This window comes from Myotis nattereri (assembly GCF_964212035.1).
Source record: "Myotis nattereri genome assembly, chromosome: 1".
Classification (NCBI taxonomy): Eukaryota; Metazoa; Chordata; class Mammalia; order Chiroptera; family Vespertilionidae; genus Myotis; species Myotis nattereri.
Genome location: NC_138075.1, coordinates 186,304,760 through 186,331,791, shown reverse-complemented (window position 1 = coordinate 186,331,791; position 27,032 = coordinate 186,304,760). Strand labels below are relative to the sequence as shown.

At 42.0% G+C, this 27,032-nt stretch overlaps 1 protein-coding gene across 2 annotated transcripts in view; it reads left to right on the top strand.

Moving 5' to 3' along the window:
- SLC4A4 (solute carrier family 4 member 4) overlaps positions 1-27,032 on the top strand; it is a 282,065-nt gene that overhangs the window by 6,344 nt on the left and 248,689 nt on the right. For both annotated transcript variants that reach the window (XM_081095570.1, XM_081095571.1), the window contains exon 2: positions 15,369-15,548. In XM_081095570.1, the coding sequence (XP_080951696.1) occupies positions 15,369-15,548 (180 nt within the window). The remainder of the gene's footprint in view (positions 1-15,368; positions 15,549-27,032) is intronic.

Sequence of the window (27,032 nt, the reverse complement as noted above, 5' to 3'; positions counted from 1 at the left end):
TGTCTACAGACTTCTTCGTCTAAAATTTCATTTTAGAAGCTTTGTATCTGGTCATATTTCTGAAACATATTGTTTGATTTTTTTTGGGGGGGATGGTATCATTTGTTTTATTCATGTGTGTTAAAGCAGAGTGGCTAAGCAGCAGTTTGGGAATATAAGTTTAAAACTTCATTGCTGAATTGTTGTGTAAGTGAGGACAAGACTTACAGTTTGGAGTTGGGGTTTCTTGCTCTGTGAAATGGGAACAGTGGGGCATGCCATTCATCGGAGAACTGTTTGGGTTATTACCAGGAACAGTGTTACTGCCATACCTGGCATTAGGAAAAGGAGGTTTTATACTCTACCATCTCTGTTCTCTTTTCTTTCTGATTAAAAACAACTTCACCAATAGTTTTCATTTTCATCCATAATTAATATGATTTATTATTATATTAAATCCAATATTTTTGACTGGCCTAAGTGATTTTTATTTGCTTAATTCTTTTTTATCAACATCTAACCTTTGCCTTCCTACCCATGCTTATCTAATGCTTCCTGTATTGGAAAAGGCAAGCTAGAATAATCCAGGTAAGGTTCCTAGGGCCTGCTGTCTATTTCTCTTTGAGCTCGTTCTGATTCCCTTTAACCTCTGGGTGTGAGATCTGATTTTCATGGTTAGACTGTTCTGATACATATTGCCTCTAATTTGCCTCCTTTTCCAAGATGAGGCATATTAACTCCAATCCTATATAATAAAGAAGTAATATGCAAATTGACCGTCATGCCCTCACACAAAGATAGCTGCTCCCATGTGGTCAAAGATGGCCACCACAAGATGGCATGCAGGGGAGGGCAGTTGGGGGCAACCAGGCCTGCAGGGGAGGGCAGTTGGGGTGACCAGGCTGGCAGGGGAGGGCAGTTGGGGGCGATCGGGCCAGCAGGGGAGCAGTTAGGCATCAATTAGATCGGCAGGGGAGCAGTTAGGGGGTGATCAGGCTGGCAGGCAGAAGTGGTTAGGGGCAATTAGGCAGGCAGTCAGGTGAGCAGTTGGGAGCCAGCAGTCCTGGATTGTGAGAGGGATGTTCAACTGCTACAGGGATTGGGCCTAAACCAGCAATCGGACATCCCCGGAGGGGTCCCAGATTAGAAAGGGTGCAGGCTGGGCTGAGGGACACCCCTCCCCCTGCCCAATGCACAAATTTCATGCACCAGGCTTCTAGTATAGGATAGAAAACAAATGCATGCCCATGGCCTAATAAAGCATGCAAATTTTCTTCATCCGGAGAACAGATTTAAGTGTATAGTATTTTTCTACCAATAAAGAAGATTCAAAGATCTATTATATGAAATTAATATCAATCTATTTTAGATGATACACAAGCTATTATGTAATTTAGGTGCAATTAAATGAGAGTATGCAATAGTATAGTAATAATACTATCTATATGAACCTGAACAAAATTCTTCTTCATTTTTATTATAACAAGGTTCAGAATCATTGGGGGAATTGAGAATTGGGACTTCTGAGGGAGAGTAGAGGAAGAATAGAATAAGGCTGCACCTAGTGCAGTTGAGTGTCTCTTGTTGCTGCGGTGAGCTTGCTGGTGGGACTTTGTTTTGCTATGTTTTACTTTATTTTTTTGGCTGATTGTATTTAGGGCACTGAGGTGAGAGCCTGTCATGACAGGAGTTCACAGAAGTTTCCAAACATTGTGTCCCTGAAGCTGCTGACTGCCAGGGGTGATGAAGGCGAAGGCAGGGAGGGTGGTGAGTGACACCCATTGAACCAGCAGTACATATAGATGGCTTAAATGGCTCCCTTCTGTGAACAGCTGCAAAGCCTTTCCATCTAGTTAATTGTTTTTACTTTTCCAGTGAGTTAGAATTAGAAGCCAACTATTGTAAGTGCTTTATCCAATGTGTTCACCTTTCTTTATACTCTGTTGACTTTGAAAGGAGAACAGACTCTACTTAAACATCTTGAGATGTTTTGCTTTGCTGACCCTTCACGGTGGAATGCTCAATAATTTTTACCAGGCTAAAACTTTCAGAAGTAAAAATAGGTTTTGAATTTTAGTATTATTGGCCAACATATCAGCTTTAAGGTCAGAATTGCAAGTTTATAGATGGGTGAAATCACCACCCCAGCCTCAGTTGATTATTACATTTTCAACAAGTAATTCTATCCCTACTGAAAAATACAATATCTTGGATGCAGAGCAGCGATTATCAATCAGTGTGCGCAAGAATTTTTAAAACATGCAATAGCTGACAACTTAGTCAGGGGCACTGACCTCTTTTCCCTTAGATTGCCAAATAAAAAAATGACAGCAGCCAACACAATAGCCATCCAGCGTGAATGAATCAAAATTATGCCTATTTTGGTCAAAATCTTAGTAATTAGTTTATGTGTGCCATGAGATGAGCAAGGTTGACAATTGCTGATGTGGAGTGAAAGCTCATATTTGAATCCAGTGGATACACATATTTGGCAAATTACATCAGTGTCTGATAGTTCTGGTACTTTTATTCAGTGTTGTGAGTTGGAAAATGTCGTGAGAACCAGAAGCCACAGGACCTGTTTCTGTTCCTGGCTCTGTCCTCCCTTTCGGGGTGACACAAGGCCAATCATGCTGTGTGGTTCCATTTCCTTCAAGCAAAGTGCAGTTGACCTACTTCCTTACCCACCTACCAGCGATGCTCTAAGGCAGTGATTCTCAACCTTCCTAATGCCGCGACCCTTTAATACAGTTCCTCATGTTGTGGTGACCCCCAATTTCATTGTTACAAATTGAACATAATTAAAGCATAGTGATGAATCACAAAAACAATATGTAATTATATATGTGTTTTCTGATGGTCTTAGGCGACCCCTGTGAAAGGGTCGTTTGACCGCCAAAGGGGTCACGACCCACAGGTTGAGAACCGCTGCTCTAAGGATATTACCTGAAAAACATGTTGATATTTGCAGGAAGCAATTGACATATTGCTTAATTTCTGAATCTTGGTTTTTAGTACAAAGAAATAGCATTTGCACCTCCCTATTTCCTAGTTTTGCTGGAAGTAAACTAATTTGAAATCCCCAGGATGAAGCCTAAACATTTACGATATTATCTCCCTTGGATATAGTTCCTGTCGGTCATTTATGTTTAACACTTTCTCTCCAGTGGTTGCTGTGACTGCAGAATGCATCTAGACGAACACTGGTGCTGATATCTGCTAATCAACGAATTAGTTGACTCGTATCTGTGTTCATTGCTCTTATTAACTTTAACTGATGGACAGTGCTTTTTTTCCCTTGAAGCTTGGGAAAGTGGTCAGAACAATTACAGATATAACCTCTAATATGTTGCTTTTCTAAGCTCCCATAGATCATTGAATGTGATAACATATTCTAGTTAGGGCCACAATTAACGTTCCATCAAATCAACCAGTCATTACTTAAGGACACAAGATTGGTTATATGATAATTTAGAGAGTGTATCATGTATGGGAGACCAGGGTATATCTCTTCCATAGAGTACACAAGTTGAGACTGAGAGAATGAAGAGGAATTAAAAAGGTCAGGAATGAGGGAAGCACTGCAGGCAGGCAGTGTAGAGGCTCAGAGGTGAGAAAGAAGTAGGCCTGTTTGAGAAATGGGACGAGGCCTATGTGGCTGGACCATGTGAATAGGGAGAGAGTGGCCTGAGGTGTATGGAGGCTAAAACAATTTTCCTCCCACCTTCTAAGTTCTTCCAGCTGGACTAATACTCAAATTAACAGAGTTAGATTAACAGGCTAAAATGCCCAAAATTTATTATACAAATGCATATTCAAGGTGCCATAAGAATGAGACCAGAAATGCATTGGGCTGTTGAGGCTTATATGTCATTATGGGCAAAGGAGAAAGGGGGCAGGAGTCTGCAGCTTCAAAGGGGAGATAGCCAACTTACTGGTAGCCAATACAGAACTGACTGTGTGATGAAAAAATTCCTGCTTGGCCCTGGCTGGTGTGGCTCATCCCACCCATGGAAGGGCTGCTGATTCAATTCGTGATCAAGGCGCATGCCAGGTTGCAGGCTCGATCCCCAGTAGGGAGCATGCAGGAGGCAGCCATTTGGTAGTTTCTCCCTCTCCCTTCCTCTCTCTAAAAATCAATGAAAAAATCTTAAAAATAAAAATTCCTGCTGGTTAACCCAGAAACAGTGAGACACATGGGGGTGGGCATGGGGGGAGGATCTAGCTACCAGGACCTTGGATCTTCCCTGTCTATGCTAAGGTGAATATGCCAAGATTCCTTTCCAGGGGCAGGCTTTCCGTCTGAATCTCCTAGGCAGGAAAGAGTGGGGGTGGGCGCGGGGGGAGCCAAAGGTTTTTTTGAGTCTCTTGTTTCTTAATAAGCAGCTTAAAACCAATATCCCAAAAGGCACATTTTGAGGAGGCAAACCTTTGGACCCAAATAATTCATGGCGTTTCTGCTATGATAGGATTTAAGATTTTGAATGTGCTCTGGGGAGCCATGGCAGAGGGTTTTAAGCAGGGAAGTGACAACACAAAATTAGCATGTAGAAAAGATCTCTGTGGCTGATGGAATAGAGTGAGAAGAGGACTGGACTGGGCTCTGTGAGTGCCAATATTTGGAGATTGAGAAGGAACAGTCCTAGAAGTTGGAGGAAAATCAGGAAGAAGGTGACTCTGAGGCCACAATAAGATCACTTTCAGTAAGAGGCAAGTGTGGACAGTGTCTGATTGCCTGGAGTCAGGTAGATGAGGATCAAAAAGTAGCCAGTGGATTTGGTAGAAAGAAGGTGATTGGTGGCTTTTGTTAGCAATTTGGGTGGCATTGTTCAGAAAGAGTCAAATTGGAATAGGTTGGAGAGTGTCCAAAGAGAAAGTTATCATTCTAAGAAGTTGGGAAGAGACTTTGAGAAATGGACGAAAACTTAGCCTTTTCCTCTGTGTGCTCTATTACACGTAAACAATGAAAATACTTCTTTGTTATAGAATTTTTAGGGCTAGAAAGGATCTTAGAGATAATTTTAGCTCAACTTTCTCACCGTACTGATGGATTGATGAGCCCTGGAGGGGTTCAAGTAATTTGCTTGTAGTGATACTAATAGTAATGAAGTTGAAAGAAAAAAAAGAAAAAGAAAGGATATTGGAAGAGCTTATGAAATAGTGAGAGAGAAGGAAGTCATAAGCCAGGCCGGCCTCGTCATTGACTGACTGCAGGTGATGAGTGGGAGGACAGTGTCACAGCCAGAACTTCTTCATATTGTGGGGCAGTTGATGCAGCTGAGGGTTGTGGATTCAGAGAATTATTTTTTTTTTATTGATTTGAGACAGAGAAGCATCGATTTATTATTCCAGTTATCCGTGCATTCTTTGGGTGATTCTTCCAGGGTTGTGGTTTTATACATGTCATTCTGTGTAGAAAGAAATATTTTCAGAGAATTCCTGAACCCCTTTTTTTCTTCTAAGTAACTAGGTAATTACTAACTTGAAAGGACTTATTTATTTATTTATTTATTTATTGGCTTTGCTTTGGAGACCCTGGAAGATGGGAGGAGTGGTGATGGGCTGTTACCATGGTAGTAGGACAGTGGGAAAGGGTAACCATATATATATCTAAGACCTCAAAGAGTCCCAGCCTCTACATCATTAACTCCGTATTTGGCTTTTGTTGGTTCACTGGTAAATGAAGAGGTTGAATTCGGTGATGTTGAAAGTCATTTCAACTCTGAAAGTGTGACTAGGTGCTGGTGTGTCAGTGAATGCCATTCTTTTTTATATGGAAACCCATAGAAATGAAGATTCTATTGGAATAGGTTTAAGGAGGCTAATTTAAATCTCTCGTAGCACTCTTCCTAATTCATGGTCATTGTTTTAGCCTTTGGACGTTATCCATGTCTTGCCTATATTACAGGTATGTGAGAGGAGGAAATGATGTGAGTAATATTAAGTGTCTGATACCTGATTAGCCATGAATGCATTAATTGTGTGGTGGATTATCTGTTTATAGCCACTAAAGACTGTTCTTCCTGTTGCCCAGCCACAGCTTAGGCCAGTGCTAAAGGGAACCCATACAGAGTCGGAGATGGACATTGTGGTTAGAATGAGAGTGTGAATTTGTGCTTGTGTATTTAGGTGTCTCTCTAAGCTGCTTCTCTGGCAGCAATAGCAAATCCAGTTATCAATGACCATTGGATTAGCCCTACTTCCCATTTAGTTGTGCAAATAGTGACCACGAGAGAAATAATGGAAACTTCAGTTCTTTGTGTTTGGCTCACAGGTGGATTTTGTCTGACTGCATGTGTACTGTGCATTAAACTCTGCCAGTTCTTTTGGGGTTCTGGGGTGTCAGGGTGAGTGTCACTCTCCTGCTGTTGGGTGGTCCCTCTTTGCTCTTAGCACCACCCTGCCTGGCATTGGCCTTCCTAGACCTTTTGGCTCCACTCTGCAGTGTTCAGTCAAGTACAAGGACCAGCAGACCTGGTGCCTGGGAGTTGGCACTCACTGTGTGGAAGCTCCAGGGGAGACCATACCCAGGGGCAGGTGGAGACTGCCAGGCCCTTGCTTCTGGGCCAGGTGAGGGAAGGCTGAGTTTATGGAAGATGTTGCTCTGTTGAACAGTTAGATTCTGTATAATGAGTGCAATTGCTGAGGGAGGGATGGGTTAGACTTGGCCTAATATTGTCTGTTCTGTTCTGCTCAGGGTGAATGCCACAGATTGCTTTTGCTAGAGAACAGAGGGAGTTCACAGCTAGTATTAGGGCTGGAGGAGGGTGGCAGTCCGGAGAAATGGTGCTTTGTTTTACCTCTTTAGAATGGGAAGGGAGAAATAGGATCAACACTTACAGGGCACCTTTGTGTATCAGACACAGTGGGAGACACTTTGTTGACATCATTTGATTTGGATTGTCTATAAAAATCTCTCTCTCTCTCCCTGTATATATATCCCTGTTAAGGACATTATATAGATTGATCACTGAGCAGAATAAAGTTATATTTCTTTAAAGATATTCACCGATTCCTACTTTTTATAGTGCTGGTCAGTTTTGCCTCTATTTTAAGCTATTAGTAATGGAAACTGTATTGAAACCTTAACTTTAGTGTATAGTTTTAGGGTCCTCACTTTTACCTAAAGACTTTAGAACCATTTTACTTAAAAATGATCACTTAAAAGTCAGGTGCAGCCCTGACCAGTTTGGCTCGGTGGATAGAGCGTCGGCCTGTGGACTGAAGGGTCCCAGGTTAGATTCCGGTTAAGGGCATGTACCTCGGTTGCGGGCATATTCCCAGTGGGGGGTGTGCAGGAGGCAGCTGATCGATGTTTCTCGCTCATCGATGTCTCTAACTCTCTATCCCTCTCTCTTCCTCTCTGTAAAAAAAAATCAATAAAATATGTTTTTAAAAAAAGTCAGGTGCAACTCTGGCCAGAGTTGCTGAGTGGTTAGAATGTCGGCCCATCACCAAAGGGTTGTGGGTTTGATTCCTGGTCAAGGGCATATACCTGGGTTGCGGGTTTGTTTCTTGCCTCTGGATGGGGCATGTGCTGGAGTCAACCAGTCGATCTCTCTCTCTCTCTCATCCACCCTCCCTCCCTCCCTTTCTTCCACTCTCTCTGAAAAGCAGTGTAAAAAAATGCTCTGGTGAGGAAAAAAAAAAAGTCAGGTGTAGCTGTTTGTTTTTCTAGAGATTGTTATCATCATTATAATCATCATTACATATTAAATATTAAAAGTACTCTGCTCAGTAAACACCAGTAGCAAGTTGAGATTCCTTATCAGTCTTGCCTGGGGAACCTCAGGTCACCTTAAGGATTTCTGAGAGGCTTTCAGTGAATAAAATCCCCATGCAAGTCAGTGGGAAGAAAAGTATTTCCCTGTTTTTCATAGCTTTTACCATTGATTTCCTTGCATGCCTGAGCCTAAGGGGAATTGGTAGCATTAATATTAAAGTATTCAGCATTCAGAATGATCTGTAAATAAATTACATATGTAACTATCTGTTAATAAGCATAAGCATTTTTTTCTATGTGAAAAGTTGCCTTTATCCAAAATATAAAAATAGAAATCATCTTTTGTCCTGAGGAGTGATGTATGTTTGGAGTGTGGACCCTCCTGCAAGCATTTCATCAGCTGACTTGCCCCTGTTAACTGCAGAATTACTGCATGCCTTTTGAAGGTTTTTTTTTCATGAGCTGGACTTAATGCCCAAGTAAATTAGCAGTGTTACTTTGACTATAGCCTCTTAGAGATGCTTATGGATACTCTTATGGATTTGTAAGTTAACAGATTATTTATATTTCATTTATTAAAATGTTTAGGATTATACATACTGATCTATTTCTTATTATATAAAGTGCCAAACACATAATCTCCGTGGCATCAGGACTTATACTGTAATTCTGTTTAAGGATTTTTAGGCATGTACTTCTACAAAATCTTTGAGATTTATTTGGCCCAAGAAGTAAAGTATTTATAACATCTCTTTTTATAACCTATCACTCATCCAGAGTTTTTGCCTCTTCTACATTTTTTATTTCATAATTAAAAAGAAATAATAAATACGCTTAATATTGCTTCCCTTCCCTATATCCTTCCTTTTTAATTTTTATTTAATTTATTATTTTTTCTTTATTGATTAAGGTATTACATATGTGTCCTTACCCCCCCAGAACCCCCCACCTCCCCACTCATGCCCTCACCCCCCTGGTGTCTGTGTCCATTGGTTAGGCTTATATGCATGCATACAAATCCTTTGGTTGATCTCTCCCCCTTTCCCCCGCCCTCCCCTACCTTCTCTCTGAGGTTTGACAGTCTGATCGATGCTTCTCTGTCCCTGGATCTGTTTTAGTTCATCATTTTATGTTCATTATATTCCACAAATGAGTGAGATCATGTGATATTTATCTTTCTCTGACTGGCTTATTTCACTTAGCATAATGCTCTCCAGTTCCATCCATGCTGTTGGAAATAGTAGGAATTCCTTCTTTTTTACTGCAGCATAGTAGTCCATTGTGTAGATGTACCAAAGTTTATTAATCCACTCATCTGCTGATGGGCACTTAGGCTGTTTCCAAATCTTAGGTATGGTAAATTGTGTTGCTAAACATAGGGGTGCATATATCCTTTCTGATTGGTGTTTCTCGTTTCTTGGGATATATTCCTAGAAGTGGGATCACAGGGTCAAATGGGAGTTCCATTTTTAGTTTTTTGAGGAATCTCCATACTCTTCTCCACAGTGGCTGCACCAGTCTGCATTCCCACCAACAGTGCAGGAGGTTTCCTTTTTCTCCGCATCCTCTCCAGCACTTGTCGTTTGTTGATTTGTTGATGATAGCCATTCTGACAGGTGTGAGATGGTACCGCATGGTCGTTTTGATTTGCATCTCTTGGATAATTAGTGACGTTGAGCATGTTTTCATATGACTCTTGGCCTTCCTTATGTCCTCTCTGTTGCCCATTTTTTGATTGGGTTGTTTATCTTCCTTTTGTTAATTTGTATGAATTCCCTATAAATGTTGGAGATTAAACCTTTATCGGTGATAACATTGGCAAATATGTTTTCTCATGCAATGGGCTTTCTTATTGTTTTGTTGATGGTTTCCTTTGCTGTACAGAAGCTTTTTATTTTGATGTAGTCCCATTTGTTTATTTTGTCTTTAGTTTCCATTGCCCTAGGAGCTGTATTGGTGAAGATATTGCTTCGGCATGTGTCTGAAATTTTGCTGCCTGTGGATTCCTCTAATATGGTTTCCCATCTTATGTTTAAATCCTTTATCGATTTTGAATTTATTTCTGTATATGGCGTAAGTTGGTGGTCTACTTTCATTTTTTTTTGCAAAATTTGTCCAATTTTCCCAGCACCATTTATTGAAGAGACTGTCTTGACTCAATTGTATGTTCTTGCCTATATCTTTCTTGGCAATAGCCATACCAGACTTTAGGAATCTTGGAGTAAGACTAAGTTACTTTAGGTAAGCCAGGGAAGGCAGTACTTAAGTTTTGTTTTGGGAATATTGCTGATTAGGTCTAAAAATAATGATATAAAGTTCCAGGTGTTGTGGAATCTTTGCTTTAAACTAGAGAGAGAAAAATTCAGTTGATTATAGAAAAAGCAATACTGTGGATAAAAATCAAATTTGGAATATCTCTCTGTTTAGAGATGTATGTAGGATGCTGAGGGTATGGGTTTGCTGGGGTGATTGTGGGGGTCTAATCCATAGGCCAGAAATCTACTTCCCTCACAGTCACCCAGCCATCTCCATCCTCCTCCCCCAGGACTGTCATCTCAGGTTGTAAAAAGTATTTATATGCTGCTTTATTCCAAACAGGTTAATGTGAAGGGAAAATAATGATTGCAAGTTTAGAAGAGTGAGGTTAGTGTATAAGATGCCTGTCATGAAACTCTGCCTGCCCACTACAGGTTGGCCCGAGATTTGTCTCTATTTCTAGCAGTCAGCGTGACGAAGGACACATAATCAGTGGTAAGACTGATAGTGTAAATGTAGTATATATTACAACAAAACAAAACACTGCCACAGCAGTGACGAAGTGCTCCCTGGTCTTGATATTAACACCTGAGAGAGTGTTCTGTGGGGCTTTATGCCTTAACCGGTGACAATATCCTTGACTTCCCTGAACCTTGGATTCTTCGCTTGTACAGTGTGGATAATAGCAGTATTTAATTCAGGCAGTTTTGAGGACTGCATGAAGTAATCGATATGAGACTTAGCCAGAAGCTGGCATGTTTGTAAGTACCCAATAAATGGGTTCTATCATCTTATGTACTGTAAACACAGCACCATGTTTCCTAAAGGCGCTAATAGATCTGTCTTGCAGGTAGAGGCATATGTTGTTAAGCACACAGTCCTCCAGACTGGGGTTTGCCCCTGGTAAACCCCATTTCTGGTTTGATGGGTTTAATTTTACGAAGTCTTAAATCCTCCTCGGTAGCAAAGTAGGTGTCTGGGAAAGCCCACTGGGATGACTCCCGGGTGGTGAGGGGCAAGGGTGCTCTGGAGGCCTGCACGCACGACAGCAACTATCAGTGATGTCAGTTTAGAAGTATCTGAGGCATTCGGAGAACAGCACACGATAGCTTCACAGCACTTCATCTTGCAGCCGAGGTGGAGCAGGTGAAGATGGGGCGGGCCAAGGATCACCTGGCTAATTTCTGACATCCAGAGATAACCCTGAAAGCCATGTTTACTTCCCAGTAGTGCTGGCTGTGGGATGGATTCTGAGATATTCCCGAGACATGTAGAGTTTCTGGGGGAATTTGTACCATCTGTCCGAGAAAGGCATGCGGGGTATGTATTTGAACACATGAAACCAAGGCCACTGCCAAGTCAAGGACTGGGTGCTCTTTGACTCACACCTAAATTCTAGTAATTTTACTTTACAAAATTTTGAGGAGCAAGAATGGAGCCTTTATTTTAATAACATTTTAAATAATCACCTTTTCCATATGAGTTGTTATTTTAAAATGTTTCCTTCTTTTTACACTATCTTTGGAAAGATTTTTAGAGAGAAGTGTGTGTGTGTGTGTGTGTTTAACCTAAAATTTCCTGCTAAGTTTAGCAGATTAATGTCCTTGATTCTTTGAGTGTCTTGCTGTTTTGTAGACCCTTGCTGGGTAGGAAAGCTTGTCTGTCATGTTTCTCATTTTCATTTTACATGTAAATTCTACACCTTCAACCTTTATGGCTTTTCTGAGAATTTGCTGCCTTTTTTTTGTTTTGTTGTTGTTAATCCTTCCTGATGATGTTTTCCCATTGATTGTTAGAGAAAGTAGAAGGGAGAGAGGCAGAGAAACATCGATGTGAGAGAGATACATGGATTGGTTGCCTCCTGCATGCCCTCGGACCAGGGCCAGGAAACCTGCAACCAAGTACGTGCCCTTGACAGGAATGGAACCTGGGACCCTTCAGTCTGCAGGCTGACACTCTATCCACGGAGCCTCACTGGCTAGGGCTTTGAGAGTTGTCATTTTGAAAATAGCCATCCATCTTCAGGATCTATCTCTGAGACAAGTACAGACATTCCAATGAAAATAACTACGGAGATCCACCTACAGTAATCTTATCAACAATAGCCCGTTTCCATCAGCGGTGCTGTCCCCGTGGACCCCAAAGACAGGTATTCTGTGGGGGTGGGAAGAATGTTTATGTTCCAGCTCATTCTCCTTCTGGCATTTTTGTTACTGAGCACATCCAGCTTATGAAGTATGTGGTCCTCCCCTTGAGAAAGCATGCCTAGCCCTCTCCCCCCCCACCCCCCATCAAAGCGAGGCTGTCCTTACCCTCTTCTCAAAGAAGCTGAGGTGGAGGGAGGCCAGGAAGTAGTTGATGAAACACAGGCGCTGTCCCTGAGTTCCTCAAGGTTTGCCTCACCTCGGGACCATGCTCCTTTGCCTCTGTCTGAGCACAAGTCAGAGCGGGAAGTTTCGGGTACCAGTAATGTGCGAGAGGAAAGGAAGATGCTTTGAGGTTTGGATCGCTCAGCTCAGGGCCATGACTTCTCTGGCCACTCTTGGAAAGGCGGACCTTCCTCACTCAGGGGATAGGGGCTTTTACTGTGCTGTGCGGATCCCCACAAACAGTTCATAGCCTCGCGGGTGCCAGAGCGCTGTAGCTTCCCAGAGGCCACCACTGAGACCACCAAACGTGCCTGAGTGGCCGTACGGGATGGAGTGACAGCCCAGAGTAACTGCAAATGGTCAGGAGGGGTCTTTTTTTTAGAATTGGTGGAAATGTTCTCAAATTGGATAATGGTGATGGCTGCACAACTCTGTAACATACGAAAAATCACTGGATTGTACTCTTCCAACGTGTGAGTTTTATGACATGTACATTATACCTCAATAAAGTGGATAATAAAAATGCCTGAAATTTGGGCTGTCTTGAAAGGAACCATGTTTCAGAGCCAGTGCACCTGTCTGAAAGTGTGTGACAGAGTGGGTGGGGGAGGCGTCTGAGGCAGGCGCTGGAGGAAATGGGACCAGCAGAATCTTACTCATGAGCCAGGGAGGAGGCCTGGGATCAAAATGGGAATAAAATGGCACCGTTTTTGCCCTGACCGGTTTGGCTCAGTGGATGGAGCGTCGGCCTGTGGACTGGAGGGTCCCAGGTTCGATTCCAGTCAAGGGCATGTACCTTGGTTGCGGGCACATCCCCGGTGGGGGGTGTGCAGGAGGCAGCTGATTGATGTTTCTAACTCTCTATCCCTCTCTCTTCCTCTCTGTAAAAAATAAATAAAAATATATTTTTAAAAAATGGCACCATTTTTGTGGTGATGACAACTCAAATTAGGTTCCAGAAGGTAAGTACATTGCTCTCTGTGAAAGCTCACTTTCTGAGTAGCTCCAAATCTTTCATTTGGTGAACAACAGCAACACTTTATAGCCAGAAATCTTACCTTGAAGTCATTATCAGCCCAAATAAGAGTGTCTTGTCAATGATTCATCAGGTGTACTATACAGATTTGTATAAATAGATTACCAAATGTTTCTGAATGGTATCAATATAACTAATGTAGCTTAACTGCCATTTTCTTCTTGCTTGTCATTATTTAGTAGGATGTAGATAATAGTTAATGTGACAGGTTTTAAAAAATTTTTCAACGTACTTTTTTTACGGTGTTTTCCGAATTCCGGAATGAAGGTGACTAAGCTTTCTTAAGTTTGCTTGACTCAAGAAATCGGTTGGCTTTGCTTACATATATTGTGTGAAACTTCAGATAAAGCGGCAGGACTCCCTCTGTAACTGGAGCGCAGGAAACAATTGACACTGTTACTTAATTCACATTGTTTCTGAGACATTTCCTACTTTCCCATGAGAACAATTTGCTTGCAGATGGTGAGACATGATACATTTCTCCTTGGTACCGGTTCTGTGAGGAGAATTTCATGGTGCTTTGTAGTAGTTGAGTTAGTATGTGTGTCTGTGTGTGTGTGTGTGTTGCTGGGGGCAGGTTCATGCTTTACACATGTAGATGCCTCCAACTTCATTCCACGTAGCAAATGTTTTCCTTTGAATGCTAGCCCATTCACTCCGGGTTCTACATTCCTTAGTCGGAACCTCTTTCTTGAAGGAGCATATAATTGTTTTAATCCTCCCAGTTTAAGGAAACACCCCTGTGAATTATGGTGTCTCAAGATATGCCGAATGAGTTACTGGGGAAAGTGGTTCACTGCAGTTTAAGTCAGCCCTACTGCATGTTCAGGTATTACATACATGTAGGTGTGTGTGATGTTGTCTGGGGCATGGCACAGTGGTAATCAAGGAATGATTTCAGAATGGGAGAGCAAATCCATACATGAAATACTCTAATTAGAAGTTTAAAAAAACAGACTTTTTGCATTACTTCCAAAAATAGTGGTTCCCGCATCCAGGAGTTATGTGGGATATAAAGTGAAAGTAAAAGTTTCCCAATTAAAAAAAAAAAAAGAAGACGTGGAATGTTGAGTTCCCTTTCTTCTGTCTTATCAGATTTTGTTAAAATGATACCGCTTGTCAGTTTTGCAGCTCCATCCATCCAGGGAGCTGAAAGCGCTTCACAATCTTTTCTCCTCAAGCCCTTCTCTTCAAGGCAGTTTTGGCTGGGCTGGGTGTATTTTTATCATTGCAACAGCCAGTTTTTAGAAACTTTTGGAAACGAAAAAAGAAAAATGAGAATGGCACTGTAGCTGACATTCATTTCAGCTGCTGCCTCGTGTGAACATTTGAGTATTTCTAAAATCTTCTCTCCAAGCATGTTGTATGTCTTATTTTTTTTCTCAATTTATCCCAGTTCTAAGTCTCTATTCTGCTGATTGGGTAAAAAAAAAAATAAAAAAAGTTTTAGTGTAAAACTTTATCCCAGCAGAATGACTTCTTGAACTCTGCGTTAGATCTTTATTGTTTGTAGCCTCAAGAGCTCCCTTTTCAGCATCCTGTTGGGTATAATCACAGACTCAGGGGAGGTTAGCACTGGAAGGGCCTCTGGGGTTGCCCAAGGTAAGCCTGTCATTATACAAATGATGAGCTTGAGGCCCAGAATGGTTAAGGGACACACTCAAGGTCGTAGGGGTCATTGATGGCAGAGGTCTGCCTCGAATCAAGGATTTCCAGTGTGGGATTCCTTTGGCTCTCCTACATAAAAACTCACCTATCCGGATAAAAACTAGAGGACACCCTCACGGAATCTGAGGGCCCACCAGCAGGTTGAACGACGCTCTGCTAACTGAAAATTGGAAGGAGATTTCATTTTTCTAACTTGAACTTATTTGTCAAATATAGAATAGTAATGTTGCATTCATAGACTTTTTTTTTTGGAGGGGGGGGGAATCTGTGGATTTTGTGCAGTTGATATGCAGCACAGAATGTGGTTTCAAATGGTGATTTGTGTACCTTCCTTTAGGCCACCACACCATCTACATTGGGGTCCATGTGCCGAAGAGCTACAGGAGAAGGAGACGTCACAAGAGAAAGACGGGGCACAAAGAAAAGAAGGAAAAGGAAAGAGTCTCTGAGAACTACTCAGACAAGTCTGATGTGGAAAACGCCGATGAGTCCGGCAGTAGCATCCTCAAGCCGCTCAGTGAGTACTCCGTGGGCGTGGCCGCCTCTCTGCCTCACTCCTGAGGCCCGGAAAAGGCACCTTTTAGGATCTTGTGGCTAATGCGAGGGGTGCAATCATAAGGAGACGGCCTCCTCTAAAGGGCCATGTCTGTGGAGATGCTTTCCTTGTCCTAGCAGGTTGTTCTAGGAGGCGATCTGAGTTGGCTGGAGAATATTTGACAAAGGTTAGGCATGGTTGTGTATCTTACATTTTGACTAGTGAAATAGGGCACAGTATTAAAGATGGCATTTGACTACAGTAATCAACAGGAACTGAAAGGTTCTTAAAGAAATTTTTTGATTGTTTCTGCTTAGAAATAGGTTCTATTGAGACAGTAGGTCAAGATGGAAATTATATATTTATAATATATATATATTTATATATACATATACATATACATATATATATATATATATATATATATATATATATATATATTATATGTTACTTATAGGGTTCTAAGTGACATTTAACCAGGTCATGGGTTGGGCTGGTAATTTAAAAAGGAACAGTGGAAAAGCATCCTGTAAGTCATAGAAGAATGTAGAGTGGAGTGGCATAGCTCTTGAAATGTCGAACATATTAGATATCGTACTTTGGATAGAAGTGTTACTAAGAACAGAATAACAGGAGGTCAAAGAACACCCTTGGATTCAAGTCGTGGGAGGACTGTGTGTTTAGGTGCATGTGTATGTTGTTTTTGTTCCTTTAGATGTGGGGAATATTTGGCTGTCTGGGTAGCTGTGTCTGAAGCGAGAATGAGTATGTGCAGTAGAAGCGAGAAGCAGTAGAAACACATGCCAATTTGGGGAGATTCCCCAACAGGAGTTCCGTAGTGACAGCTTTTCACATTGGCAGAGCTTGGTTCATTCGTCATCTCTTTGCTACAGTGGCAGAAATATGGAACCTGCAATAAAATGCATTAGGGTGGCATGGATGCAGATCCAGTTCTGTCACTGCAGGTGACGAGAAGCCAAATTGGAATGAACAGCTGAGGAGTGTTGAAAAGTGAGTTTATGGAGTTAAATTGAAGAGGGTGTGAAGTGCAGTGATGTGAATCTGTGAATTTGGTAGAGTCTCGCTATTGGAACTGAGCAGGTGGCTTGAAGCTACAGAGGCACCTGCTGAGAGGAGCAGTGCAGGTGGACCTCCTAAGCAAAGACAGACGTCCTGAGGAGAGTTTGGAAATGGACCACCACGTTACAACTTAAGGTGCTGGAATAAATGTGAGACTTAGGCGGGACCAGAGGGCAGGAGACAAGAGTTATGCACTTTTCATTGGAATATTGGGAATCTGAAGGAAATCCTTCATATATTGACTAAAAACAACTAAAAACGAAAAAACATGGGGCCTGTTTCAAGTAAAGTCCTTGAAATGCTGATAAAAAAGGTCACAGTTAATAGTGTGGAGGAACAAAAGATAACATCCCTTTCCAAATAAATTACTGCTGTCTATCTTGATTTGCTATCTGTTTCGGCAAGGCCTGAGCCTGAATCACAGATACTCTCCCCAGTGTGTGTGTGTGTGTGTGTGTGTGTGTGTGTGTGTGTGTGATCTCTCTTTCTGTCTCTCTCCAAGTCATTTTTCAATTTAAGAACAAGAGTACATCATCACTATACATAATAAAAAGGGAGAGATCCTCTCTTAGACAAATGGGACAAGGAATTTCGAGATGATAATTATGTACCAGCTTGTAAAGGAAAGGCAGTGGAACAATGCCAGTAATACTCAAGTCAGTAATAGGGGATGAACTGATCAGAAAGGTAGTGAGTATCAGTATGTGTCTACCATGGGCGTACTGTTGCTTTCTGTGGCATCTGGGGACTAGTTTTGAGTACAGCATGTACGATAAGCAAGGTGTTCATTCTCGTTAGCCTCAGGTCTCCTTTCTGGGGAGTATTACATTATGTTGTATGCCTGGTTTCTGAAGGGATCATATGGAGAGACCATTGTTAAGGACTGAATTGTTCAGAGATCATCATAAAATTATTTATAAATTTGCATTTTACAGTTATTTTCCTGCTAGTTTATAAGTTATGCACCATTCAATTCGGCATGAAGGTTCTCTTAGAAAGCATCGTATATTCCAGTGGTTCTCAACCTTCTGGCCCTTTAAATACAGTTCCTCATGTTGTGACCCAACCATAAAGTTATTTTCGTTGCTACTTCATAACTGTAATGTTGCTACTGTTATGAATTGTAATGTAAATATCTGATATGCAGGATGGCCTTAGGCGACCCCTGTGAAAGGGTCGTTCGACTGCCAAAGGGGTCGCGACACACAGGTTGAGAACCCCTGCTATATTCTCTCAACTGCTTATTGTGGAGACTAGATGGACTGGTAGCTGGTTAATCTGGTGCAGTTCTATTTAAGATGTTACACTCATGCCCTGACCAGTTTGGCTCAGCAGATAGAGCATCGGCCTGCGGACTCAAGCGTCCCAGGTTCGATTCCGGTCAAGGGCATGTACCTTGGTTGTGGGCACATCCCCAGTAGGGAGTGTGCAGGAGGCAGCTGATCGATGTTTCTCTCTCATCGATGTTTCTAACTCTCTATCCCTCTCCCTTCCTCTCTGTAAAAAATCAATAAAATATATATTTTTTAAAAAAGATGTTACACTCATGTATTGAACGACATTTAACCCTATGATTTGGGGAAGTTAAAGGGCACTGGCACCAATAGGACAATAACATTCTTTTATGGGAAAACTCATTTACTGCAATATCTGCCTAGCGGTATGCCATTATTGGTTCTCAAGAACAGCCACACACAGTTTCTAGGCTTTTGGAGATACTTATGTCTATAATGTACCACAGCCCATAGACAAGATTCTTTTTTCCACCCCATTTAATATTTTTTTATTATTTATTGTCTAAAGTTTTACATATGTCTCCTTTTCCCCTGATTGACACCTCCCCGCCCCAGCCATTCCCACCCCGGGCAAGCCCCCACCACCCCAGTGTCTGTGTCCATTGGTTATGCTAATATGCATGCATACAAGTCCTTTGGTTGCTCTGTACCCCCCCCCCCCGCCCCCGCCCCACCTCACCTGCCATTTGTCTCTGGATCTATTTTTGTTCATCAAATCATGTTGATCATTATATCCCACACATGAGTGAGATCATGTGATATTTATCTTTCTCCAACTGGCTTATTTTGCTTAGCATAATGCTCTCCAGTTCCACCATGCTGTTGCGAATGGTAAAAATTCCTCCTTTTAAAAAATTTTTTATTTTTTACAGAGGAAGGGAGAGGGATAGAGAGTTAGAAACATCGATGAGAGAGAAACATCGATCAGCTGCCTCCTGCATACCCTCTACTGGGGATGTGCCTGCAACCAAGATACATGCCCTTGACCCGAATCGAACCTGGGACCCTTCAGTCCACAGGCCGATGCTCTATCCACTGAGCCAAACCAGTTAGGGCAAATTCCTTTTTTATAGCAGCATAGTATTCCATTGTGTAGATGTACCACAGTTTTTTAATCCACTCATCTGCTGATGGGCAGTTAGGCTGTTTCCAAATCTTAGCTATGGTAAATTGTGCTGCTATGAACATAGACAAGATTCTTGCACGGGCCTGACATTGTGTCAGGCGAGGCTTCTATTATTGTAAGTACGCCACATATAAGTAAGTAACTCGATGAGAATCATCTCTGATCCTTTCCTTGATGTCACCCACATATACAATCCAGCAATGACTTTTGTTGGTTCTACTTCTAAAATATGCCTGGATCTGTCTACCCCTGAACAGTGTGGCTGCCACATTTGGGGCCAGGGAATTGTCATCTCTTACGTAAACAACTATAACAGGCTCCACTGTTCAAGTCTTCTTCCACCCAGAGGCAACAGGGATCACCGTAAAGTGTGAATCGAGCCATGCCATTCCTGCGCTGAAACCTCCTGTTGTTCTTAGAAGAAAATCTCGATTGGGCAGCACGGCCTGTGGTGTCTCACCACGTGTGCTCCATGTCATTCTCTCCGTGCTCTCTGTTCTTCAGCCACACTCAATTTTCAGCTTCTTGGTGTCCAAACCTTTTCTGCTTCAGGGTCTGTGCACATGTAATCCTGTCTGTTTGGAATAGTCATCCCATTTCTGTCCTGGTTAGCTTTTCTCCTGCTTTATATTCCAGCTTGAAAATTTTGTGTCATCTGGGAGGCCTTTCCTTCCTACTCTACAGGGTGGGGTGAAAGTCGGCTTACAGCTGTGAGTCCTGAATATTGTTTATTACTTATTGCATTATTTTCCATACGAAAAACTGTCAACCTACTTTTGCCTCACCCTATATAATGTGTGTTCTCCAGTGTTGTTCTTTCTCAGCTTTTTGTTTCCTTAATAATATATGTTTTAACTTTCAGGTTTTCGAGCTTATAGTTTTGTCTGGTGCTGATGCTAGGTTATGAGCTCCGGGAACGCTAGGATCAGATTTGTCTTGTCATTGTTTTCTCTGGCACCTAGCACAGTGTCTGACATGTGGTATATGCTTCATAAATGCTGACTGAAGAGTAACTGAGTGGATGGATTACTACAGGTGAATACATAAGCATTGCTTTTATTTATCTAAATACTTTCTACATTATAGATAATAGGTCAGCTGATTTTCTTATTTTTAATTCTTGCAAATTATTTTCATATTTCCTTGCCATGGAAATCTGCTCCAAACTTTTGATGATGCTACTTTGGGAAGTGCCTCATTATTTTATTTTATTTTTTTTAAAATATTTTTTATTGATTTTTTTACAGAGAGGAAGGGAGAGTGATAGAGAGTTAGAAACATTGATGAGAGAGAAACATCGATCAGCTGCCTCCTGCACACTCCCTACTGGGGATGTGCCCACAACCAAGGTACATGCCCTTGACCGGAATCGAACCTGGGACCCTTGAGTCCGCAGGCTGATGCTCTCTCCACTGAGCCAAACCGGTTAGGGCTCATTATTGCTTCAGGGTCTGTGCACATGTAATCCTGTCTGTTTGGAATAGTCATCCCATTTCTGTCCTGGTTAGCTTTTCTCCTGCTTTATATTCCAGCTTGAAAATTTTGTGTCATCTGGGAGGCCTTTCCTTCCTACTCTACATCGATGAGAGAGAACTATTGCTAATGAGGTATTGTGGCCTGGGTAGGGGGCTCCTGAGTGTGCTGAGCTGCTTGTCACACACAGGTGATGGGAGAAACCGATCCACAGGGCACATGGATTCATCACTCACTCTTGAAGATGCTCACTACTCCACACCAAACTTGGGCTGCTCAGCTTCAGAGGCCATTGTCCAGAGGCATGGACTCGGATAGTAACGGGCATCTAAAAGAAGAAATAAGCCAAATATTTAGGCACGTTAGGAAGATGACATTAAATGCGGGTTCATTTAGCTGATGTCACAGGTGCTTTTGCTTTTCTCTGTGGCTTTGGTGTCCACACAGGGCTTCTGAAAAGCGAATGCATATTCTGACTCACACATTTGGAGCTGTGACGAAGGAAGCTCGCTGGCATTATTTCCCCCTCGGCGCTCAGCGGCAGCTCCGAGTCCATGCACAGCGGCTGTTCCTCCAGTGTGGTGTCTGAGCGGCTGGTGTCTGAGCCGGTGTCCCCGCTTGGGACACCGAGAGGGTGACACGTGTGAGAAGCGTGGTGCATGAGCAGGGGGAGCGAGGCTGGGGAGGAAATGTGAAATGGAGGAGAAGCAGGAGGGAAGACAAGGGAATGAGGAGGTGGTGTGGAGTGGGTGCTGGAGAGAAAAGTTAGATTGTGCTCTTTCTTAAAAATAACCCTTTTGCCTCCTCCTCCGTACACTTTTTTTTTTGTCAGTTAGCAGCTGCCATCCTCCGAGGGTTGCCCAGAAAATGGTGGGAAGGTGGTCCTCGGTGACATTGGCTCTGGAAACGCAGCACGACTTCCCACCATCGGTGGTTTTGATCTCTGAACGTCTCACTCTGTTAGTGTCCTGGGATATTTATGGGGGAATCATAGGCCACTTTGTGACTGCAGAGACTGAAAATGTGTAAGGTGTTGGGAAACAGAGCTGCAAACAGTACAGAACATCCTGTTCAGCCTGTCAGTGTGATGTGTAACATGTTTCTTGACAAGTCTGAGCAGGCATCAGTGCCTGGAGGCAGTTGCACACACATGTGTTGTCCTTGTGGAATCATCTTGCTAGGTGTGTGCACACAGACACCCTCAGTCTTGTGGCATTCTCTTTTTTTTCTTTTTTTTTTTGAGAGAGAGAGAGAGAGAGAGAGAGAGAGAGAGAGAGAGAGAGAGAGAGAGAAAGAGAGAGAGAGAGAAAGATATTTGTTTTTTATTGTTTTTTAAAATATATTTTATTGATTTTTTACAGAGAGGAAGGGAGAGGGATAGAGAGTTAGAAACATCGATGAGAGAGAAACATCGATCAGCTGCCTCCTGCACACCTCCTACTGGGGATGTGCCCGCAACCAAGGTATATGCCCTTGACCGGAATCGAACCTGGGACCCTTTAGTCCGCAGGCCGACGCTCTATCCACCGAGCCAAACTGGTTTTGGCGAGAGAAAAACATTTGTTGCTCCACTTGTTTATGCATTCGATGATTGATTCTTGTATGTGCCCTGACCAGGGATCGAACCCATAGCCTTGGTGTATCAGGAAGATGCTCTAACCAACTGAGCTACCTGGTCAGGACCCCATGTATTCTTTCTAAGCTCTTGGACATGTCCCAGAATTGATGGATCGATCTGTGCTAGTGAGCATTGTTCCGTGTGCCTGGAACAATGGGTGCCAGTGGGTGCTCCTGTTATATTCAGGAAACTGAAACAGAGAAATGGGCAGCTGCTTTTGTTTAGTGCTTCCTGGTGAATGGACAGAGTAGCCGTGCATAAGAGCCAAGATTATTGGGGGTTTTGTCACTTGACTTCCCCTTTTCCCAGTGCACACCCTGTGCCCTCCCCCAACTTGACCTTATTCTTCTTGGTGAATTTCTGTGTTTTCTTGGTTTTTAAATGTTCTCAGCTAAGGCCCTTAATTTTGATCCCATAAGGTAAGATTTCTTCTTCTGCGTGCCACTTGCATGTACCCAAAATGAATCCACCTGCAGGAGAGAAGGAGATCTTCGGAATGCGTGTGAAATGAGCTAGATTCTTTTCCTGTTAAGAAACAAAACACAAAAAACTATCCTGTCTCTTTCACCCTCCTTTCTGTTTTCTCTTCATCTTATGTAAGTAGGAGGTAATACTTTATCTTTAGGAAATACTTTAATATAAAAACAAAGGCTTTTTACATTAAACAACTGAAGAGTAGAACCTGCCTTTGCAGAAGGGGCACTTGGGATATAATTTCCTGGAGAGGCAGTCAGGGGTGCGTATTCCAGCCAGACCCAGTGTGAATCCCAGCTCCTACCAGCAGTGTAACCTTGGCAAGATATGTCACCTCCCTGTGCTTCAGTTTCTTCATCTGTAAAAAGGGATAATGATAGAACTTAAGTCATAGTGTTCCAAGTATTAAATGAGTGGTGCATCTAGTTAGCAATAATGATGAGCAGTTATTATTTTGGGTTTCTCTGAACACATTCTTCAAGCTCATCTTTTCTGTACAGGGTACACAGGTAATGCCAAAACGTTGGAGAGATGAAGTCCTTATGAATGCTAACCACTATTCTGTAAGCGCTGCTGGCCTTTTCCACTACAAGTACCCACTAGCTACCCTTTGCTTTAGCTGTCAGCTTGGCTCCTGGCTCCCAGTGGCATCTTTGGAAAAACTGACCTAAATCCAGTCTCTCAACTTGCCAATGGGTATCAGCCTGGATGCTGGTTGGCAGGAGTAAGGACCAAGGAAGTAAGGGACAGGCGATTCCTATTGTGCTTTTTGTGTGTGTAGGGGACTGCCATTAGCAAGTGGCTCTGCTTACCAAGAGTGTCCTTGGATTTAGTCAACAGTTGGAATTCCTAGTTCTGGGCCACTGAGAGCAAATGGGCCATTCAGTTTCTCATGAGAAGGATCTCTTTCTGGATCTTTGTGTGTGTGTTTCTCAGCGAAATTAATCTGATTAGAAGCGCTTTTGGGTGGGACAAGTCAGCAACTTGAAGGCAGTGCTGTGCGGAAAGGAAAAGCGTTTAGCATCCTTCTGTTTTTGGTGGCACTGGGTTGGCTCAACAATGTTGTGTTTTGTGTGCTGCAAGTAATTGTTCGTTCTTCTCCGACACTGATGGATGCAGGAGGACTGTGTCATGGTGCTTCAGTCTTCTTTCGCCAGTTAAATCAGGGAGCCTTGGATTTCTGGAATGCTGTTCTCTTGAAGTCACCAAGAAGTGCCCTCCAAGTAGACGTTCTTACACTATGAAAGGTTGCCTCTGACTATTCTGTTACAATAGTGATTCCATTTTATCATGCCGTGCGATGTTATGAATAGTGTGTTTATGTGTGTCATGGGAGAGTTGATGTTGCTGCTATTTATAGTGACTCATGAGTTAAGGAGGCCTCACAGGGTTCTACCATCTCTAGGTGCTGGGGGACTTAAGGGCTCAAAAGAGATTGTGACTTGGGTGGAAAATGGGGAAAACAAAACAGAGCCATGTGTAAAATCTGAAATGTGAAATATACTTTACTGAAGTGAATCGGGTGTAAATGACTGTCTGCCACAGGCATTACCACCTAAGTAGAGGCAGGACACATCCTGTTGTTTGGGTCTAAGTTTATGAGGCAGGAAACTAGAGCAGTGAGTGTATTTGTGAGTATGTGTGTAAGTATGTGTGTGGCTGGAATGCACTGAAAGAATGGGAGATATTGGTAGGGATCTTAGGAAATTTCTCATATTGAAGTAAATGATTCTTAAAGGACTATATGGGTTCTTTTTTTTTGTTGTTGTTTTTTTGTTAATCCTCACCCCAGGATATTCCATTGATTTTTAGGGAGAGTGGAAGAGAGAGGGAAAGACAGAGAGAAACATTGATGTGAAAGAAACACATTGATTGGTTGCCTCCTGCACGAGCCCTGACCAGGGCCTGGGCTGGGGAGGAGCCTGCAACCAAGGTATGTGCTCTTGGCTGGAATCGAACCCAGGACCCTTTGGTTGGCAGGCCGACACTCTATCTACTGAGTCAAACTGGCTAGGACTATATAGGTTCTTAATTCTGAGGTTTTAGATTCAGGGCTTTGTTAGTGTGAACTGTTGATACAGGAGTGGTTGAGATGAGGGACCATGTCAGAGTACAAAATGTTAGTTAAAATGGCATTTCTCTAAAGAACCGTATAGCATGTTGAGCTGAAATAAGCCTGCCTCTGCTGATGACTATTTATTTAGGGTTTGTATTTCACTGTGGTGAGGATTGTGTATATAATAGGCTACTTACGATAGTGAGATTTTTCATTGCTGAGTGTGTCACCAAGCTGTTTGTGGAGGGTCTTACATAGAGAATCTAAGAATTGTTTATGTAAGTGTATTATGGATACACAGATTAGTCCATGTTGCTGCAGGGATGAACTTAGATAACCTCTGTACACCCTTCTCAGAATTATGATTTCATGATTTTGAAACAAGCACATCCCTGAATTTTTTTATTCTTTTGCTGTTTGCCAATTAAGCAGAATTCCTTTTTTTTTTTTTTTTTAAAGCAGGATGCACTCAATACCCTAGGAGCCACTTCTGGTAGTGGTGTTATTGTGGTCCAGCAATTTGTATTAAAATTATCCTTTGTTACCAGAACTTGGCCACGGAAATCAAAAGAGAAAGCAATTATATTTAGTTGATTCTCCTTCATTTATGAGGCTTTGGGAAGGACTAATGCAGGTGATATGGAAAATGTGACTTTTGAATGAAAATTTACAATAAACATGTGGACCATATAGCTAACTGTGTTTGTTCAAAACTAAAGTTGAAGCAGAAAATAAGGTGAATTTTGTTACCAAGGCAGGAGAATAGCACTTTCTATAATTGGAAATTCGCTGCCGATTCACGCAATATCCAGAACACATGCAGGAGCAACTATCAAGTCCTACGTCAATTCTTTGTCTAATTTTTCTTTGTTGCTTCTTGTGAAAATACTGCATGTCCCACGCAAATAAACACCAAGGAAACAAACAAGCAAAACATATTTCAGAAAGATTTATGGATTATTTTTTATTGATGTCCACACCCAGAAACAGCTAATCTTTCCCTTTCCTCCAGTTCTTAAAGATAGATTTTGAGCTCACTCAAGATACTCTGATTAAGAAGGACCGAAGGCAGATCACTGGTATTTCACTGGCTACTTCATTTAGACCAAATACTGATCAAAGTTTTTGAAAGTATGTGTGAAAAGTTTGTTGAGGACACTTTTCTGAGTTGTTATTTGCATGTTCAAACCAAACTTGGAACATATATAGGTCTCTTCCCTCTTCCTCGCCCCCATGAAACTGACTGGAAATCTGTGCATGCTACATTCTCTTTAAGCTCCTTTTATTCTTCCTTACATTTGTATAAACATTTAAGAGATGAATAGATTGAGATAAATTTGAGGATCTTTGCATATTTTTGTATGCAGAAATATTTTTCTGGTTTGGCAGGTGGGGAGAATGTACTGTCTTTAAGAGTGAGAATAGGGAGCCTTATTTATTTATTTATTTATTTATTTATTTATTTATTTATTTAAATCCTCACCAGAAGATATGTTTTTATTGATTTGAGAGAGAGAGAGAGAGAGAGAGAGAGAGAGAGAGAGAGATATGAGAGAGAAACATGGATCAGTTGCCTCATGTACACATCCTAACGGGGAATCCAACCTGCAGCCTTTTGATGTATAGGACAACGCTCCAAATCAGGTCATGCAAATAAAAGAATGTAAGGAATGTGTTAGTTATGTCTGCAAGATGATTCTCCGATGAGGAACTTGGACCTTGTCTTAGAGCTGTACTACTCCTGTTCTTAATACTTGGGGATTTATTTTTTGATGCCAGAACACCATAGGATGAATAACCTTAGCGTTCTAAAAAACCTTTTTCAGTGTTCTCTAGTCTTCTAGCAGATCATTTAACCTAACTGCAACTCACTTTATAACTCTTATAGCAGAGGACCTCCAGGATGTGTCCAGCCATAGGACAAAGCTGGAGGAAAGTACTTACTGTCTACAGAGGCTACCCTGAGTGTCCACACCAGATCCAAGACGGGTCCCTTAGAAAGCTGCCTGATGACAGTGGAAATTTGGAGTGAGGCAATGGGATTTTTTAGGAAGACAGTTGGGGCTAGGGGAATTTTTGTAAGCAATGAGCCATTCTTTAATTGAAACCACTGGATGTGGTTAGTAGTTTATTTTAAAAACACCATATGTTAGTTCATTTCTATGTACTGTGACAATCATAGTTTAATCAAAAGCTGCTTGTGACATTTCTGTTTAGTGTTCATGAAAGAGTGGCTTGCTTCCTTGAAATCCTGAACTCCGTGCCAAATGCCAACACTTTCACAACTACAGCTTGGCTTTTAGGCAATTGCATAGCTTTTTGAGTATGTGGTAGCTTTTTGTTT